Source organism: Nannobrachium achirus, assembly GCF_963921795.1.
Source record: "Nannobrachium achirus genome assembly, chromosome: 20".
NCBI classification, from domain to species: Eukaryota; Metazoa; Chordata; class Actinopteri; order Myctophiformes; family Myctophidae; genus Nannobrachium; species Nannobrachium achirus.
Genome location: NC_137827.1, coordinates 37,382,715 through 37,403,348, shown reverse-complemented (window position 1 = coordinate 37,403,348; position 20,634 = coordinate 37,382,715). Strand labels below are relative to the sequence as shown.

Below are 20,634 nucleotides of genomic sequence, written 5' to 3'. Positions count from 1 at the left end.
ATCATAACGCGATCGCCCAGGCTTCTTTTTCTTCCTATCGCCAAAAGAAGTCTGGGTTTCTGAGGCTAGTCACATTGTTGACCCATATTTGGCAATGCCCATATACAGTATGGAACCACACTAACAGAATCCCTTTTATGCCCATATATGGAGATCCCTGATGTCATCATATCTGGGAATGCCAATATATATACATATTGTGTCAGTCTAACCAATGTGGTGTGTGGATGCCGTGACACGAGTCACACTTTCAAATGAATTCCATCCTTGTCCCTTGTATGCCCATATATGGAGATACCTGATGTCATCAATATTAAGCCCATGGCTTGAAATGCCCATATATGGACATATTGTGTGAGTCTCATAAGACATCTATAATGTCAGACCTCAGACGTCAGTCATATCCATGTTTGGGAAAATATTTTGTCCAACTTAAACAACCAACCGCGACTCGAATCACGCTTTGAAATTAATTGAGAATTCCATCCTGCAGAAAGGGCACCCCCTTAGGGTGTCTTACTGGTTTTATTTAGGCCTATTGTACTATATATATATATATATATATATATATTTTTTTATTTTATTTCATAGGCTATATAAATATATGAAATATGTGCTATATCGGATCAGTATCTGTATCGGATCGGAAACGGATCGGTATCGATTCTGCCATATCTATTGGTAATCAGATCGAAAGTGAAAAATCCAGCTCGTAGCATAGCATCTCAAGATTGGACATTCAGCATGTGGTGGGCGCACATGACATTAGGATATGACTCGGCGCTAGGACCGCCGCTCTGTCAGTGCGCAAATCCAGTCGCAGGCAGCTCTCCAAATAGACTCTCCGCACAGAGAGCAGCTCTTGTCTGTGCTGCGGTGCACAGAACAACCATCACCTTCTGTCTGTGCTGCGGTGCACAGAACAGAACAACCATCACCTTCTGCTGCTCATCCTCTCTCTCTCTCTCTCTCTCTCTCTCTCTCTCTCTCTCTCTCTCTCTCTCTCTCTCTCTCTCTCTCTCTCTGTCGCTTTGTCTTCTCCACCCGGCCGGCGGACGACGAACCCGAACCACCTGCGGGCTCGTCTCCGGAGCCCTGCCTTATGGGCTCACCATGCGCAGGATACGGGCCAACGCCATCGCAATACTGACCGTAGCGTGGATCCTGGGGACCTTCTATTACCTGTGGCAGGACAACAAACCTCACACGTCCCCGTCGTCGGCGTCGCAGCCCCGCGGCGCAGGGGGCAGCCGGGGCCATGGTGGGCAGAAGCTGCTGGCTGGCCGCTTGGAGATCCATCGAGACGACCGCACCATCCCGCTGATTGTGAGTGGCAGCAGGCTGGCAGGTTCCGTGCGGATGGATGGATGGATGGATGGAGGGCACATAGAAGGTGGAGAGGGAGAGAGAAGAGGGGTTCATGCGCTGCATATTGTTGGAACCTCGCTGGAAACGGGCGAGCTGCCTGCAGGAGAGTGTGTGTTGCATGTTGATGTGTACAGTAGTGTGTGTGTGTGTGTGTGTGTGTGTGTGTGTGTGTGTGTGCTGTGTGTGTGTGTGTGTGTGTGTGTGTGTGTGTGTGTGTGTGTGCGCGGTGCGTGCGCGGCGTGTGCAGAGATGATGATGATGATGATGGCGCACAGCTGGAGGCAGATGTAACAGGAGGCACTGATCTGATGAGCTATGATATTTTCCCAAGACATGTAGCCTACATGAGGAAAGGAACAGGCTGCCTTGCACGGTGCACCGACTCTCGCCTGCCTATACTGTACATCCATTACGGCAGCATGTGATGTGTGTAGCCTACAGATTACAGATTGCATTCCACTCCTCAGCTACGCTGTTGTGTTTTCGTGCAATAGTAGCTCAGACTCAGAGAACCTCAATTACCCGTAAGAGGCTTTCCATAAGTCCAGTGCGGCGTGCGCAAACGCTGCTGTCAACCACATTGTTTGCTCAGTGCAACAACACCCACTGAATGTTGTTAGTGTGGAATGTTGTTCATGAGGGACACAGCAAAACATACGGTCGTAACACAGGCAGCAAGGCAGACATTAAGGCAGGACTGAGCATCTTTCTTCCATAATACTGGTCGACTTGCTTCAATTATAGCCCCATTATTACAGGCCTCTGTGATAATAAGCACCGGTCTGGTCTGCATGCGCCCGTTTTTGCATCACCGCTGGTAAACAGGTGTGATGTTTCCTCCAGCTTGGCTCCAGTCAGTGCGGAAAGACACATTGTGAAATAGACTAGAGTGTGCACAAAGTGAAAATTACACTGCGACCCGTGGGCTGCTGAATTTCAGCAGGCCTGATGGAGAGATCCAGTGAATGAGTGCAGTCTGCAGCAGACATGTGACAATTGTGGCTTGTAGAGCAGATTGTCTATTAATTTAGAAAAAAGGCAAAGCATATGGTTGTGCTTCTGTTTATTTGACAGGCACAATGTGAAACATAAATGTGAGCCCTTAAAATCTGATACATTTGTTGGCCTTTAATGGTCCAGAATAGATAGAGCCAATTGTCATCTGCAGACAGTCCCTGGGCAGGTGAACAATAATTACATGACGTTACAATAATAAAACACACAGGACTTTATATGCAGAGAGGAGAGGAACATCTGCTCATCAAATGTCCGGATGCTGGCTCTGTTGTGGTATAGGAGCTTTTTGTTTTTGTTGTCCACTGCTTAATTGTGTTGCAAATTACACTTTTTCATAGATTTCATAGATGGCTTCATAGACTTGTACAGCACTATCATTATTGTTGAGTAAAATTATATGTTTTGGTTCTTGACTAATCTATTAATATGTTGGATTTGGATTCATGTTAATTTGTATTTATAACTACAGACCTTATTGAAAGTTTAAACTTTAAGTGTTTAAACTTGATCGTTGGCTCTGTACTTGGTCTGCTCTTTTTTCCCTCTACACCAAACTTCTACCAAAAATAGCTGATCTACTAGCTGTGAGCTTGTAGGTCAGCTATTGATATCTGTTCCCACCAGAATAGAATAATGGTTAATGGAAAAAACAAGTTCCTATCACATAAAGATTTGGAGACCCCCCTGCAGTAACTCAGTGGACCCCCTAGGGGACAGGATTCGGAGACCAATGAAATTTGGTCAGCTGTAGTTGAGGTCGCCTGTGTGATATTCTCACATTGATGTGACATTTCAGGGCCGCCGCCGGTGTGGCAGATGTTTCACTGAAGCGGAAATGTTAAATGCTGGACCTTTTTTATGACAACTTAATCATATTTCAAGAGCAGATTTCTTCTAAGAGTTGAACTCACAATATAATTTACAAAGGCAGTTGCTGTAAATAAAGACACTCTGGTAAATGTCAGTGGAGTTTAGGCCAAGCTGTATGGAAATATTTGGAGGATTTGAAAAGCAAACAAACATATGGCATCACTTTGGATAATATCTGTCTAATATCAGTAACAATAACCATATAATTTATTTAGATTAATTAGCATGCAGATGTGGAAAGTCATTTTCAAGTGCATTTCTCTCTTAATTGCTGGCAACCTATACTGGAAAACGGACAGTAGCTATTTACTGGCATGCCATCCATGAACTGTAATCATGACTCATACAAATGAGAAGTAATTCAAATCTATATGATGATGGGCCACTATAACAGTGAAGTAATCAGTGTTACTGTACAACCATATGCCCTGTTTTTGAATTGTGCCCTGTTTTATTTGCATGCCTGCTAACTTTGTGTTTTGCAATCTTTGATTTACACAACGGGTCATTCACCTTAGCCACCAAACCAAGAGATTTTGTGTGTGTGTGTGTGTGTGTGTGTGTGTGTGTGTGTGTGTGTGTGTGTGTGTGTGTGTGTGTGTGTGTTGATCCTGGTAGTGTGACCTATATCAGAACAGCCTGCCAACACAGATCTAAGTCCAATAGGGCACTCAGACAAGTGTGGGTTCATAAAAAAGACAAAGTTAGGACTTTCTTTCTTTCTTTCTTTCTTTCTTTCTTTGTTTTTCTTCTTTTTGTCTCCCGGCACCTCCATTAAACCTTTGATTACATCAATGACATCATGTTCTTCTCAGCATATGTTTGCTATGGCACCACTTTTGCCCATTTCCTTTGGTGAACCCACTAATGTCCCAGACATGCTTTCGAAAACGCTCTCTGTGCGGTCAGAGAATGTGACAAATGTATTCCCAAAGCTATTTAAAATGTTTCATAGTCCTTCTGGACATCCTGCAACATCTGTCGCTGTGCTCTCCACAATCACATACTCCATTGAGACAAGACCTGTACTGTAGCCTAAACATCTGCCCAGGGGACAAAGTGCAGGCTAATCAATCGTCATTATCTGTAGCGTTTCATTTGGTGCCACTGCTCTCATCTGTGTCCATTTCAAGTTCAGATACAATAATGAGGACAAAGCAGATATTTTTAGAACTCCAGGAGTATTAGGACGCAGCATACACTTGGTTTCAGGGATTAGCACTCTCCCACCACCCTAGAGGCCTGGGTTTACTTGGGTGCTTTCGGATTGGCAGGGCTCTCCAACAAAAACAGCATTAGTGGGTGGAAAGCTTGCTGGAGATTGTGTCATCATTGCATTAGTGACCCCTATTGGTTGGGGAGATTGTTCAGTGGGGAGGGGATGTGGGGGAGATATCCTATGCATGTTTTACATCGTCCAGGTGAAACTCCTTGCTGTCAGGTGAAAAGAAGCGTCTGTTGACTCCATGTATATCGTCTCGCCACGTGGCGAGACATATCCCCTTTAAACCCGTAGCAGATCTACAAAATAGCAGATAGCAGATCTACAAGCTAACAATGCGTTGCGTCTGCAAGGTGTTATTAACTTAGATGTGCCATTTTCAGAGTGTGACACCGTCATACGATGGAGCATAAATGAAGCATCAGAATGTTTCACCGAAAAATTGCAACGGCCTGAATTTCACTGTAGTCTAAACTCACTCCCCAGGCCAACTGTGGTGGTTGGCAGTGACGAGGGGGAATTGGCAATACCTTGTTAAATAATTGAAACATTTAAAACTAAACGTTTGGTGACAAAGGGGACTGGTCCTGCTCTCCATCTGGAGTCCTTGTTATCCTAGTTGTGTAGTCAGGCACCTCAGACAGCAGGTGAATGGCCGCAATTAAACGTCCCAGTAGAACAGAAAACCAGCAGTACCAGGAGCTCCTGAGATACAGGGTTGGAGAACCATGTCCTACACAGAGAGGTACATAAATTAACCACTTAGTTAAAACCCAATATTCTTAGTGAAACAGGCCATTTTGTTCAGTCTACTCCAAATCTCTCTGCCAAAAATAGCAGACCTAGATCTGCTATTTTTGGCTAATGTTCCCCCCCAGAATATGGATGCTGGGGTTCAAGTGGTTAACACTTATTTTACTGTGCAGACTCATGCAGTAGATTTTCGACCAGCAGGGATCAACTCATATTTGATTTGTAAGATTTTTTTTTCTTCAATTCAGCATAGACAACCAGCAGACACGTGTTCATCTTCCAGTGGAGGCTCATATTTAATTCAGTGGATTAAAGTATTGAAGTGCCTTCTCCTCATACATCGGTCTGTGTGATTCTTTTTTTTTTTCTTCTTCTTCTTTCTCTGGAGAGCTGGAAAGTGAGGTCATACTCTCTGAAATCTGTTTGGGAGGAGCTCAATAAAGCCTCTCCCCAGACAGACCATTAATAACACTGTACAGAGGTTCGAAGTTCCTCTCTTCTCTTTCCATTCCATCCATCCATCCTCACTGTCTGTCCTGTCTCTGTTATGCCTGATTTTATACTTGGTTGTACGCCATGTCCCGTACCAAATATAGACGATTTTCAAGCTCACAACATGTTGTAGCACAACACACTGTGAGCTTGTAGCTTGTATTGCTACAGTATTTTTTGTGCGCAATACGGGTTTACAACTAGGCTATTCTCATCGTGCACTTTTATACATTTGTATTCACCTTCCACTCACTCCTATTATATACGTAACTTCTGAGTATTCATTTTGATTAGATTGATTCAGAATTGTCTTTTAGTGTTCATACTGATTTTATTAGAAATACAATTAATGCTAGTCTCAGAAGAATACTATAGAATGATTAATATGCTTATTTTTATTTATTTATTTATTTGTACATATAACACAAAGACATAAAGACATCCACATTCACACACACACACACACACACACACACACACACACACACACACACACACACACACACACACACACACACACACACGTATGCATGTGCATGTCAATTATCGATTTAGCAGTACTGTAGGTTTGTGGTGCACCCAGATTGTGTTTACCACATAACCGCAATGTCCTGTGATGTCCCACGTTCAATTCCAGCTAGAGAACAGTTTTGCAGTATTTCCCTGTGTAAGAACCGAAAATGTCATGCAAAAATGTATCCATTGTAAATTAACTTTCTATCCAGATTTTACTATAGGGTTGAGTTCCTAATCCTACACTACAAAACCTCAGTGTTAATTAAAATCTGGAGTGTGCAAAGGGACCCTCAGGATTCTTTTTTACAGTCTATAGATTTTCAATAAGGAGTATCTGGGACAATAGATTAAACATAAAGGTAATATCCTCCCACTTGTTTATTGCAGATTCAATCGATCACCTGGATCTTCTTCAGGATTTCTGATGAAGATCCATTTGGCTTGTTGAATATGTAATGAACAATTGGGAGCACAATGCCAGTAAACTGCAGACATCATTTTGTATTTATGTTGATTTTCTGTTGCACTTTCCCTTAACAATAGATAAATGCTTATTTCCCATCATTTTCAGGGGGAAAATCTGCTGCTTAAATTATAAAATATACACACAGATAACACTGTCTCACCCAACTGTAACAATTTTGAGATATTTTCAGAATTAGATTAACAATTTTTTGCAATGTGCTTTCTAAAACATAGTGGTTATAAAAATACTAATAGCCTGGCTATTTCTTCATAATGTTTTACTTGAATGTTTTCTCTAAATCTGATTTAGAGAAGAAACACATAATTATCTGGTGTCTTTTAGGATATGCATTTATGTATAAATTAGCAAAATAGTAATCCTAGTTATTGCATACACATCAGTGATGCATTTTATGACTTGTGGTATACTTTACAGTGTACACTGTAAAACCAGGAGAGTTCATTCACCTTTAAGTGTACAGGTCGATCCTTGCACTTTTCTGGATTCTACTGTGTAGTAGTCATATCAATTCATAATAATATCCTGGTTAAGCATCACACACATGACATGTCCCCTCAACCCCACCCCCAAACCCCCCTTCAAACTCTTTTGCCATGAATTACATCATCCTCGCAGTCGCATCTTTTCATAACCCGAGACCATTGTTGTTGAAACCATTCAAAGCCATGTCATCTTACAAGAGCCTAGTTTTGTTTCTTCTCATGTGATGCAACACCATCGTATGGCGTATAATTTGAGTATAAATGAAGCATAAGGCCTATTATGAGTATGTGGCAGAGGAGAACTTTGTTAGCAGTCAGGAAGAAATTGAAGCGAAGGAGCGGTTTGTTGACAAGCTACAAAACATCTCTTTCACTGAGGAGCCCTCATCACTTAGATTGTGATGGATGTGTCTGAGAGAGTGTGTGTGTGTGTGTGTACATTCTGTATATATCCTATTTATAGCACTTACTGTACGATACGGTGCATGCATTATGTGTCTGAAACTTGTGTTTACACTGTATCCTTTTTCCGTGTGTAGTGTACCATTCATGTGTCTCTGTGTTTAATGTTGTGAGGAAGCCAGCGAATGAAGTGAATGCACAAGCAGACCATTAAATCATCCCTTAATAAGATGTTACAATGGCTTTCTCTGCAGGTGACCCAGCCTCCTCAGGGGGAGCAGCAAGGCCCGCTGCTGGGAAGCTTTGATGAGAGGGCCTACCTGTCTGCCAAGTCGTTGAAGCCCGGAGACGACCCATACAGAGATCACGCCTTCAACCTGCAGGAGAGCGACCGCCTGGGCAGCGAGCGGGCCATCAGAGACACGCGACACTACAGGTAGGCCTCTCACAATTATTACATAATCGTCGAATCCCAATTATTTGACATAATCACAATTATTTTGTCATAATCGTTTCCATGTTGAAAAATGTTTATATATTTTCAAACAGTTTCAAAAATAGTGGAAATAGCAGATCTACATGCTCACAGTGTGTTGCGATGTGACACATTGTGAGCTTGTAGATCGGTTATTTCCACTATCAATGTTCTTTTTTAAGTATAAAGTTGTAAAATATGTCATATTTCTTTGTATATTTAGGTTATGTGTCATATCTGCCATGTGCAACTTCAAAGCCTACAAGCCAAACAGAAATGTAATTGCCAACAACAAAAACACAATTAAATTGTTAATCACAATAATCGTGACAGCCCTAACTACAGGTGAAGACAAGGGAAGCAATGTGGCTTCACTTGTCAATGGATATTATTAGCCTGTAACCAAAGAGCCACACATGAACGGTATCCATTTATTATATTTATTACATGGTGCCCTTACTCTCAGTGGTTTCTCTCTGGAGTTTGGAAAAGGTCACTGTGTGACCTTTTTCTCTGTAGATACCTCATTTGCCGCTGCTGAACTTTGGAGCAATGTGCCATCACAGCCAACATGTTAGCTGGGTCAAGCTGTACCCTACATGTTTCTATTGAAGCAGCAGGTTTCGCTACAATGAAACTCTTCATCAGTCGCAGAATCTTCAACAGATTTCCAACTGGTTTGGTTTGTTATAAATATCAGACATGTTATGGTATAGAATACTTGGTTCACTAAAAAAAAAGGGTTTTCATACCACCATATCTTAGGTAGATACCAAAAGTAATAATTGTAAAAACAATTGTAGTTTCAGGCATATAGTGGCATTGACATACGACCCAGTGACCAATGCAGCCTACATACTGTAGTTTTGATACCCTCACACCTAGTACGTGGGCACACCCCAATCCGACATGTACGTATGCCCAATTTCCCATATACTGTATGGTTGGAGATCTCTGTATCTATCAATCGATCCGTTTTTGAGTGGTGCTAACCACTCTTGCTTTGTGTGTGTGTACGCATGAGCACAGAACTTTATTACACAAAGCTTATCCCAAGGGGGAACTTCAGTTTCAGCTTAACCCAGCTGAGTGCTGCCCACAGAGGAGTGCGGAGTGGGCAGCAATTAGGGGTTAGGTGTCTTGCACAGGGACACTTCGACACATTGCTGGCCTGGCCTGGAATCGTACAACCAGGGGCTCTGGTTCCCCAAAGGCTCACTAACCACTCAGCTATTGTATGGCCGCCCCCATGTATGGAGATAACTAACGTCACGGACAGAACAGCCCATAAGGAGATATGCACGTGTGTCGCGTTTGATACTATTCGCACAGGTGCAATTTTTTAAATCAGTATCAGGTCTAAATTGGTTAATCAGCCTATGTTCTTCTGGGCCCCTTTCATACATACCTATATATGGATATCCCTGTTTTCATCAATGTATGCCCATATGCCCCCTTTTTTGCTCATATATGGATGATGTGGTCCACCAGCTGGTCCTCCCATTAGCCAATTTTCATAAAGGATTGGCATAAATAGTTGTGATCATTGTTTCAAGTTGCTCTGGATAATATAACACATGATTTTCCCGTCTAAATTGGCCAAGTTGCCCATGTATCAATATGTTTTTATTGCCTTTTTTCAGGGGTCTGAGCCATTGTCCATGATTTAGCTGTGATGCACACATTTCCATTTTGTCAGTCAATAACGCAAGTAGAACAGACAGACCTCCAGCTTAACGCCTAATTTATACTTTGTTGTACGAACATGTCCCAGGAAGAAAATACAATCTCGCAAGGCATTGTACGTTCTTAGTCATTGCCTATAATGACATGCCCAAAATTGGGATGCCAGGAATAAAGTGGTTAAATTCCTGCAGATGTTCTGAGGTCTCTCTACTCCATATGGTGTGTGTTCCATTCCTTGCAGGTGTGCATCTGTGAACTATGACACAGACCTGCCCCCGACCAGCATCATTATCACTTTCCACAACGAGGCTCGTTCCACCCTCCTGCGCACCATCAAGAGGTAGGAAAGCATGATGGGGACCTATGGTGCTAACTGTTGCTGGGATCCTCTGATGTTCTCTGTTACCTCATATCAGTGGCGTCAGTTCAGCAAAAGCTAGGGTATGGCAAAGATGGGAGTCCTCATGGAAAAGAGGCATTACATTTTGTATAACATAGTTCTATTGTGAAAATAGCAGATCTACATGCTCACAACGCCTCGCGCTGCAAGGCGTTGTGAGCATGTAGATCGGCTATTTTCACAATGTCTAAAAAAAACGAGTTTTGTCCCGTTTTTTACACAGGTTTCGACAGTTTCTTGGTCTGGATATGGCTGCCTGGAACGGTTGTTCAAGTGCAGCTAAACTTAGCATGTTAGTAAACGTGCCACAATTAACAATAATGCATTGCACCTGTGCAGCTGACCTGCGGAACCTGACCTGCGGAACCTGGGAATATACTATGTTGTCAAGATGGGGAGAATACAAGGGTGGAGAATATAATTATAATACCTTGTCAAAGTGAGAATTTTGTTAAATTTTGCATTTGTAGTTATTTTACTGTAATTTAACTAAATAATAACCAGCACAGATAGACAAAGAGACATTCATGGATTTATATTTAAAAGTAACTTTTATTTTCCCCCGTGGACCCAGGGTATGGCAGCTGCATACCCCTGCCATACCCAATTGACGCCCCTGCCTCATATCTTCCTCTTTCTTCTCTCTCTCTCTCTCTCTTTACTGCTCTTATTTCCCCAGCGTCCTGATGCGCAGTCCTTCGTCTTTGATTCAGGAGATAATTCTCATAGATGACTTCAGCTCCGACCGTGAGTTCTCTGCCCTTTTCCACAGATGCAAGATGTTTCAGCTCTTGTTCATTTTTTCACACAGGCTCGCTCTGATGTTAATATTCCAGTTGATGGGGGGGCAGAGTTATTAGGAGACAGACTTTTTAAAACCAGAGAGGATGAAACAGTGTTTGCAGTTAACAGAAAAAACAAGCGTACCGTATGAATCAGGGTTGATGGCGTCAGGAATGAGTTGCCCTTCCACGCGGCTACATTCTGTTTGACATCATTCCTGAGTGGGCATGTTATTTTTCATGAAATAACTAAGAGCGTTGAAGGAGGTAACGGCCATATGCATGTGCCAGAAAATGAGGAATGGAATTGGACTTGACATTATTATAACAAATGCCTTGCTGTTTTTACGCAACATAGCACTAAGAAAACAATTGGTCACAGAGGGTGTTGAATCGTGAAGTTACCATACAGTACATGGCATTATAATTATATAGAAACATTCTTTCTTTCTTACATCATTTCACAAATTATTTCTCATCTCATAATTATGATCTATAGATGTAGTACTCAAACTATGTACAGTACCTTGACTTTGTGGAAAATTGATTGTAGGGTTAAAAATCAAGCCTTTGATTTTTTTGATTACATAATCGTTATCAGTTGTATCCAAGTTGGGCGCATAGTAATCACTTATTTATGTCTAATGATGTCTATTACATAACTGACCAGGATACCGCACAGCGACTGCATTCCAACCATTATCCTCCCTTTGTCTGAATTAGTCAAAGATGAGCTCATGTCCAGTCAGTGTCCACAACACGTCCTCTGATTAGCACCACATGCATCTTCTGTCTCTCTGGGGAGTTGCACAGTGGCCTACATTTACACACATACACCCGCACACGCTCTAGAATGGGAGTAGTCTTTCAGCAATAGGAGAATAAGAGCAGCCCTGCTGTGCCCACACTGAGATGAGCCACAAGTCTGCTGTAGAATCAGCTTCATAGCTTGATAGACAGCCTGTCCTGTAACTGGAAGGACATACGTTTGTTTCATCCTCCCATTCACTGCACTCTTGCTGCAGGGGTAAACTGGTGTAAACTGCCCCTTGCATTCTGACCTCTATGGTCAAATATAAACAAGTCTGCCTCATAACCACTTTCAACCTGGCATCAACATTCGGTCGTAGCTCGTAGGCTATTTTCACAGCACGATGCTGTCATACGACAACGTATAATAAAATAGGGCTTATGTGGATAAGGACAGGGTTGCAGATCTGTATTCCTCAGCAACACTCACATAGGGCGATGAAGAAACAAATTACTCATTATGCTGGGTGTAAGACGGATTAGGGCCCTGCATGTGTTGTTTGGAACAATTTCCACTGGCTCCAGTCACGTGGAACAACAAAGACTAAAATCTAATCTCAGTAAACTGAAGTGAAATCAGTCAAATGCTGAATGAAGTAATTGAGTCAGATGCAATGACCTTTAAGTCATGCAGACAGACAGACAGTCAGACCACACCCAGTCACCTAAGACAGAGGAATTACAGGCAGTGATACAGAACACTTACTGTACTCATAAAGTCCTGTAAATGTTGTGAGATCACGACTTCGACTTGCGATGACTTGTGAGCACGAATTTCCCCAGAACGTTCACCTATTTTCACAGAATGTTCGACTTTTACGGCGTGCCAAGTATAGGGACGCTACGGTTGTTGTGGTTAATCACCCTGGTGAGTGTGTATGATAAAAAAGAGCAGACCAAGAACAGAGTGAAAGGTCAAGTTTACAAAATATCGACGATTAAGTGGTTAAATGTCTGAAAATAGACATGAATCCAAATACTGATGACAAGTCTATGAATCTATCTATGAAATCGATGAAAAAAATGTATACAATATGTAGAGGGGGTCCCTGCTTCATTTCTCTCTCTCAGCTAAGGGGTCCTTGCACCTGAAAACGTTGAAGACCCCTGCTGTAGGCCATAAGCACCCTACATCCCTGTTCAGAGCCAACTACTTTGCTAAATTGCTACGACTTTAACATAGCAATAACTGTCACTTCATATGGAACAAACACACCACAGAGGCCAGAAGGATTGAATACTTCCTCTTCCATATTGTACATGGAAGCACAGCGTTGCTATGAATGGAAGTGTCCATTCTATACATGTATTTCTATGACATGGTTATATAAAATATGAGAAACAATACTTAACATGCAATACTTAACATGTGTTTATATATTATATATTATACTATTATTATATCATTCGCTATTGTGAAGCTGGCCTGCCATACAGTGAAGTTACGAGGGTTCAATAGCGAATACACAGTGATACTAGTCTGACAACACAGAAAAATGTCTACTTCAATGCTGTGAGTGTGATACTTGTCTTTTTAGTGGAGGATCGGGCAGCTACCCAGCCCTCACACCTACGTTGCACCTCCGATCTGACTGATAGTCCCATAAATGGAGATCTCTGAATCTCTCAGTCCTTGTCCCTTTTATACCCATATATGGATATCTTTATATTTGTCATTCCTTGCCCCTTTTACCATATACTGTATGGAGATATTTTTAACCAAAGGAAATCACTACCCTACCTTTAAGGGATCTATGACAAGTGTGTCACATCCAAACAACACCATACACGGCTGAAGCAACTGCAGGGGACAAAAGCCCATAAGCTTGTCTGGCCGTAAGCAGACTGCCCCATATCCCGTCACGTGACCCAGGGAATCAGTGAGAGTGCAGTCAGTGATAGTGACACAGGCTGACAAGGCTAGGATTTGACCTGTGTGTGTGTGTGTGTGTGGGTCGGTAGCAGGAATTAGGATTGTCCAGACTTACCCTCATCCTGTTATGGCGTGCCTTAATCACCAGAACGCGGTCTCTTATCAAGAGCAGTAGTCTTAACCTGGTGACTGCATGTCTTTAATAATGTTCAGACAGACAGAGCTCACCTTGACTCACTGTCCTGATGGTGGATATGTGTGTGTGGGTTATTTGTGTTTGCCTGTGTGTGTGTGTGTGTGTGTGTGTGTGTGTGTGTGTGTGTGTGTGCGTGCGCGCGCGCGCGCGTGCGTGCGTGCGTGCGTGCGTGCGTGCGTGCGTGCGTGCGTGCGTGCGTGCGTGCGTGCGTTCGTGTGTGGGTGTGTAGGTGCGTGCGTGCGCATATGTGTGTGCATGTAGTGTCTGTATGTGTGTGTTTATGTTAACAGCTGCATGCCTATGCAGACTCACGGTCTTATGCGGACTGAAGGACAAATGCAAACATGCAAAATGATCTCATAGCACACATAGATCACACACATATACTGTATACTTTACATACTGTATACAAGAACGCGCGAGCGCGCACACACACACACACACACGCACGCACGCATACACACACGCATACACACATTGTCTAAAAGTATGCAACATCTGCTCTGTGGGTGTGATCAGTGTCTTTGTGCACTCTGTCCAACTCACTTCACATACACACACACGCATGAACACACATGAATTTAACTCACAGACACTTATGAGGACCATTTAGGATTGCAACTGAATTTGCACAGAAGTACGTCTATTTCAATGCTGTGTGATGCATAGCACATGGGATCTAATATGTTGTTGTTGTTATAAAGTACTAGAGGTATTCCAATTCCATAAAGCTTGTATTTTACATGGTACAGTATATTGCTCTGTGTGAGACAGTGCAACAAACATTCATGAGCATTTCATTTAGTACACTAAGTGAGTGCATAGTATGAACATACTGACATTCTGTATGATTAAAGTGGGTTGGATACATAGTTTACTGTCAATATTCCAGGATGACCTCCCACTTGGGTAATGACGCCCCCTGGCGATCATTCAGAGAAACTACTTCAGCTCCCGTACTAACGTAGGTAGGAAGGGCCTGTCACTCAAACCGGAGTGACCCGCCTCCAGGCTATATAAGCCCCCGGAGGCGGAAGTAACATCCTCTTTTCACTCTCTGCGATATCACATTCAGATAAGTTGAAACTCAGCCTTTGTATTATTATTCTTCGCGCATTAGCCTAAAGCGGTGGCATTAGGAGTCGCCCACTGGCGAGTGTTGAATTAACCCGTACTTAAGAATACTTATTCTTGTTCCGTCCTAAATCGACGGTTATTTCCTTTTATAACAAAGGATTATTACTGCTTGTTCAGGCCTCCGCCGAAGCAAGCGTGGCATAGCATTAGCCGTTAGCTTGTTAGCTCGTCTGCTATTGTTAACGTTAGCTACACTGCTCACCGCTTGTTCAGGCCCTGCCCGAATCAAGCGTGGCCTAGCCTTAGCCGTTAGCTTGTTAGCTCGTCTGCTTCTGGTTAACTCTATCTACAGTGCTTCGCCATGGATCCTCTGGCCTTCCTGCCGAGGCAATGTCCAGGCTGTCCAGGACTCATCGACGGACAGGATCTTCACCATCTCTGTGTCGGCTGCATGGGCGTTGCACACGCCTTCTCTGCACTGAGTCCTCAGGGGAGAGCAGGACCTTTCTGTGACTGCTGCGTGGCCTACGACCACGATGTACTGATACACCGGTTCTTCCTAGCCAGGGCAGGCCTCGGGGCCTGCGCTCCACCAGGTGGGTCCACTGCTCTCAACCCCACAGCCCAGTCTTTCCTTCCCCAGGCGGCCCGCACCGTTGGTCAAGGTGCGGCGCTGCCTTCCGGAGATCCGCTTGACAACCAGCGCGCCATTCCAAGTCAAGATGGCGCCGTGCTACATGAGACACCGCCTGCCGCGCAACCGACCGCAGCTAGCTCCACTGTCACTGGAGCTGGCGGGTCTGGTGAAGTCGCCGCTAAGAAGGCGACCAAGAAGGCTAACACCCAGACGAAATCTCCGGTAGCCTTTTCCCCTTCGGGCGCGGTGCCCAAAAAGAAACGCTTGGATGTGACCGTCGGGGACGTCCCCCTCGACGTGAGCATCACCAAAACAGTCCAGACCTTCAGGCGAGAGTCGGACCTGAGCTCCGGTCAGAGCGAGGGTTCTGGTTCTGAATACTCTGGATACACGGCCGAGGAGGAGGAGGACTCCGTCGAGGACGAGGGTTCTCGACTCACGGTCACTGTGAAAGGTAATGCCCCTACGGCTCCAGCACGTCAACTGGACGCCGCAGGGAGCTCCCAGGCCTCCTCAGGCACCACTGCCCCTCCACCCGCCAGTCAAGCGAGTGAAGCGGGAGCAGAGGACGTCGATTCTGCAGCAGAAATGCTGGATCATCTCACAGTCTACATGAGAGCTCTGGCCAGAGTTGGAGAGGAGTTGCCACCTCCTCTCCCCTCTGAAGAGGCAGAGGATGATGATGAAATGCCCGGGCAGGAGCCTTCGGTTCCCGCCCCGTATGTCCTCTCCAGGCTGCCGCTGGTGAAAGGTTTCACCAAGGCCCTCCATTCCTCATGGAAGACACATAAAGACCCCAGGAAGCTGCCTTTTTCTGTGCTGGATTTGGTGGGCGGTGCGGAGGCAGGCATGTCCACCTGCCCTAACCTGGACCACCTGTTGGCACAATCTTTTCTGAGTTCCGTCAGACCCCAGTACAAAGATGTAGGCACGGCTAAAAACGGGCCGTTTGTTGGCCCCGTCGGCACCAACCCGCCGGGGTTCACTGTCCTGGAGGACAAGCTGCAGTCGGACAGGGCTCGTAACGCCTACCGGTCCGCTGCTCTGGCCGCTAAGGACCTAAATCTGATCCAGCTCTTGCTCGCTTCCACCAAGGACCTGGTCAAAGGTCTGCCCACGGGGGAGCACACAGCTGAACTGAACACTCTATTTGACATCATGCTGAAGGTCAATTGGCATGCGGTTAAGTGGATGGGCAGGTCCATGGACTACAACCTCCAGTCTGAGAGAGCCCGCTGGCTCGACTATGTCGACCTCGAGCCTAAGAGGGACGTGGGCGAGAAGCCTCTAGGTCCTCGCGGGGAGATGTACAAGTCTCTCATAAACATGGAGAACAGTCCCACCACCCTCATGGGTGGGGGCTTGGAGCTGCTGCAGGGTAGAGTTACCTTCTTCAAGGCGGCTAAGGACATCGTCGAGTCCACCACAGTGCCACAGGATGAACCGCAGCAAGCTAGGAGGACGTCCCGCTCCTCCCGCGCCAAGGAAAGGGGCCGCTCTGCTTCTTTTAAGAAGCACTCGTCTTCCTCCAGGGGAGCCTCTGCAGCCAGGGCGCCTGACAGGCCCCGCACCAAGGCTGTGGTTCCCGAGCGCGCTCAGCCGCGCCGCCCGTCCAAGGATGGCAGGCAGCAGTCTTCATACCGCGGTGGCCGCGGTAGGGGACAGCGCAAATGACACTCTGAAGAGGGGAATTGTGCTGGGGCGGGGGTCCGAGGTGTCTCTCGGTCCCCCTCCCCCCAAACGAGGGCGTTTTTCGGTACCCCGTGTCGGGGAAATGAAAATGTTAATTTTGATGCCTCCTGTGTCGGCAATAAACATGTTGAAAGAACAAAGTCTGTCTCTGTCCAACTCTCTCGCACTAGCACAGACGACCCCATCGTGCATGCCTCCTGTAGTAATGATGAAGTCCTGTCAGGACTCGATAATCAATCACAGGTTTTATCAGAAACCAGTAATGTTAATGTCAAACAATTATGTGGTTCCTCAAGCGCGCGAGTGGGATATCCCTCGCGTCGACAATATGAATCCTTTATGCATGCCTCCTGTAAGAATGATGGAGTCCCGTCAGGACTCTTTAATCAGTCAGAGGTTTTATCAACAACCAGTAATGTTAACGTCAAACAATTATATGGTTCCTCATGCGCGCGAGTGGATTTTCCCTCGCGTGAGCGATGCTATGAATTTAACCTTGAGTCAGAAATTCTGTCGGCCTACTATGAGCCCGGGTCAAGGGACAAGCATAAAGGCCTTAGAGCAGGTATTAAACGTAAAAGTTCCTCTCCTGTCAGGGGAGAATGCTTTAGTTGTGGGCGAGTCTGTTTATCAGTCGAATCGCTTTGCTCTTCCTGTCGCTCTATCGAGCCAAAACCGAACGCTTCCGGTTTCACCGGATACGGATTCGCTAGCTCCCCGCTTCCGGTCCGGCCGCAAAAGAGCTCCGCTAGTCAAGCGGTACAATCGGAAGGTGTTCCCACCTTGCGGCCTATTGAACCCCTGCGCTCCGCATCCGGGTGTTCCGGATACGGATACGCAGGTTCCCCACTTCCGGTCCCGCCGCAAAATAGCTCCGCTAGTCAAGCGGTACAACCAGAAGGTGTTTCCGCCATGCGGCCTATTGAACCCTTGCGCTCCGCATCCGGTCGTTCCGGATACGGATACGCAGGTTCCCCACTTCCGGTCCGGCCGCCAAAAAGCTCCGCCGTCACGGAAGCACAGTGGTGGGGTTTCTCTCGCTCAAAACACGCTAGCACGCTGTGCGCGCCAGTGGAAGTTATGCAACCCGAGCCATTGGGTATTTCGAACGATAACCAGGGGTTACAGGTTACAGTTCGCAGACATACCCCCGCTTTCGAGCAGGGTTATTCATACCAGAGCACGTGGTTTAAAAGCAAGTCTTTTGAGAGAAGAGATCAGCTCATTGCTAAGCAAGGGTGCTATAGTGGAGCTGGACAGGACCCAATCCCGCATGGGATTTTGGAGCCGTTATTTCCTGGTGCCCAAAAAGGGGGGGGGGCTACGTCCCATCCTGGACCTAAAGGCACTAAACGTGTACCTGAAGAAGTACGTTTTCAGGATGCTAACAGTACCCACCATGTTACGGTCGGTCAGGCAAGGGGATTTCCACTGTTCAGTGGATCTGAAGGATGCTTATCAGCACGTCCAGATTTATCCCCCACACAGGAAATTCCTTCGGTTCGCCTTCGAGGGTCGCCTGTACGAGTATACAGTACTCCCTTTCGGTCTGTCACTGAGCCCGAGGGTTTTCGTGAAAGTGACCGAAGCAGCCATCGCCCCGCTGAGACGGCAGGGCGTCAGGTTGGCGACGTACATCGACGATTGGATGATTTCAGCGAGCTCCGCCCACGAAGTGGCGCGTCACACACAAGTGGTTTTGGCTCACCTGAAGGCCTTAGGTTTCATAGTCAACCACGGCAAGAGCATGCTGACTCCAGCAAGTCGTCTTACATTCATTGGGGTCCTTCTGGACTCATCCGACATGTCGGCCCGTCTCTCAGAGGAGAGGGTGGACAGGTTTCGGGAATGTCTCGACTCCTTTCAAGTGGGCCAGGAGGTCACTTACAGGAGTTGCATGGTACTGACGGGAATGATGGCTTCCGCAGTACATCTGTTGCGTTTGGGCAGGTTTCATATGAGACCTTTTCAAAGATGGATGTTATCCCTCGGGATCCCGCCCTCCTTGAAGTACAAGAAGGTTACGGTTTCCCCTTCCTGCGCGATCGCCCTGTCTCCGTGGCTGGTGGAGGGGTTCCTCACCAGCGGAGTCTCGATTGGCGAGGTGGTTTCCCACAAGTCGATCACGACAGACGCCAGTCTCAGTGGATGGGGAGCCACTTTCGAGGGGCGCACAGCGCAGGGGCTTTGGCCTCTGGAGATGAGGGGTCGTCACATCAACTATTTGGAGTTGATGGCTATACTCCTGGCGCTCAAGCATTTCGAGCCTTGGATTTTGCATTGTCACGTCCTGGTCAGGACAGACAATACGACGGCCATGTTTTATGTCAACAAACAGGGGGGCCTGTCGTCGTTGCCACTGGACCGTCTGGCTCGAGAATTGACGGTTTGGTGCTTGTCGCGCCTCAAGTCGATCAGGGCCTCACACGTCCCAGGTCTCCTCAACAGCGGGGCAGATCTCCTGTCCAGGGGAGGTCCTCGCTACGAGGATTGGTCTCTCCACCCCAGGGTGGTGAGCCAGATTTTTCGCAAGTTTGGTCAGCCAGTGGCGGACCTGTTTGCGTCAGCGGAGAATACGAAGTGTCCGTTGTTCTTCGCGGTGAAGGGCAGTCCTCCCGTGGGGTTGGACGCCTTAGCGCACACGTGGCCGAGAGGTCTACTGTACGCGTTTCCCCCCTTCGACTTAATCCGACCCACTCTGGAGAGAGTCAGGAGGTTCGGTCTGGAGATGCTCCTGGTGGCTCCCTACAAGGGCACGTGGAGATCGGCGATCGCCCCTCTCCTTTGCGAACCGGGTTGGCAGCTGCCTCAGTGCAGGGACCTGTTGAGTCAGGCCAGGGGGGAGATCTTCCACCAAGGCCTGCAGGTCCTAGACCTGTGGGTTTGGCACGTGAAAGGTTAAACCTGCTGGCAGCCGGTTTTTCTTCTGAAGTGGTTGATACCATTCAGAGTGCTAAGGCGCCCTCTACGAGGGCGTCTTATGATGGAAGGTGGAATGCCTTTGAGGACTGGTGCGAGTCGCGTGTTCCACCTGTGGTGGCTCATGTGGCGTCAGCCCAGGAAATTCTGGAATTTATGCAGAACCGCTTGAGAAGTGGTCTAGCATTTTCTACCCTTAGGGGGTATTTGGCGGCTATTAATGCCTGTCACCTGGGGGTGGCGGGCAAGGCACCTTCTAAAGTCCCGGAGGTCATCAAGTTCATGCAAGGAGTTGAACGTTTGAGGCCGGTGACTAGGTCTTTGTTCCCAGTTTGGGATCTGCAGGTGGTTCTAGGGGGCCTATGTCGGGCTCCCTTTGAGCCGCTTGTAGGGATGCCTTTGAAACTTTTGAGTTTCAAGACGGCTCTTTTGCTGGCTTTGGCCACGGCTAAAAGAGTTGGTGACCTGCAAGCTCTCT

The 20,634-nt window shown here is 46.3% G+C and overlaps 1 protein-coding gene across 1 annotated transcript in view; it reads left to right on the top strand.

Moving 5' to 3' along the window:
* Window positions 1-878: 878 nt before the first annotated feature.
* Window positions 879-20,634, top strand: part of galnt16 (UDP-N-acetyl-alpha-D-galactosamine:polypeptide N-acetylgalactosaminyltransferase 16) — a 59,429-nt gene continuing 39,673 nt past the window's right edge. Inside the window, exons 1-4 of the mRNA XM_080751295.1 lie at window positions 879-1,326; window positions 7,864-8,045; window positions 10,012-10,110; window positions 10,850-10,917. Coding sequence (XP_080607421.1) covers window positions 1,114-1,326; window positions 7,864-8,045; window positions 10,012-10,110; window positions 10,850-10,917 — 562 coding nt within the window. The 5' untranslated portion in view covers window positions 879-1,113. The remainder of the gene's footprint in view (window positions 1,327-7,863; window positions 8,046-10,011; window positions 10,111-10,849; window positions 10,918-20,634) is intronic.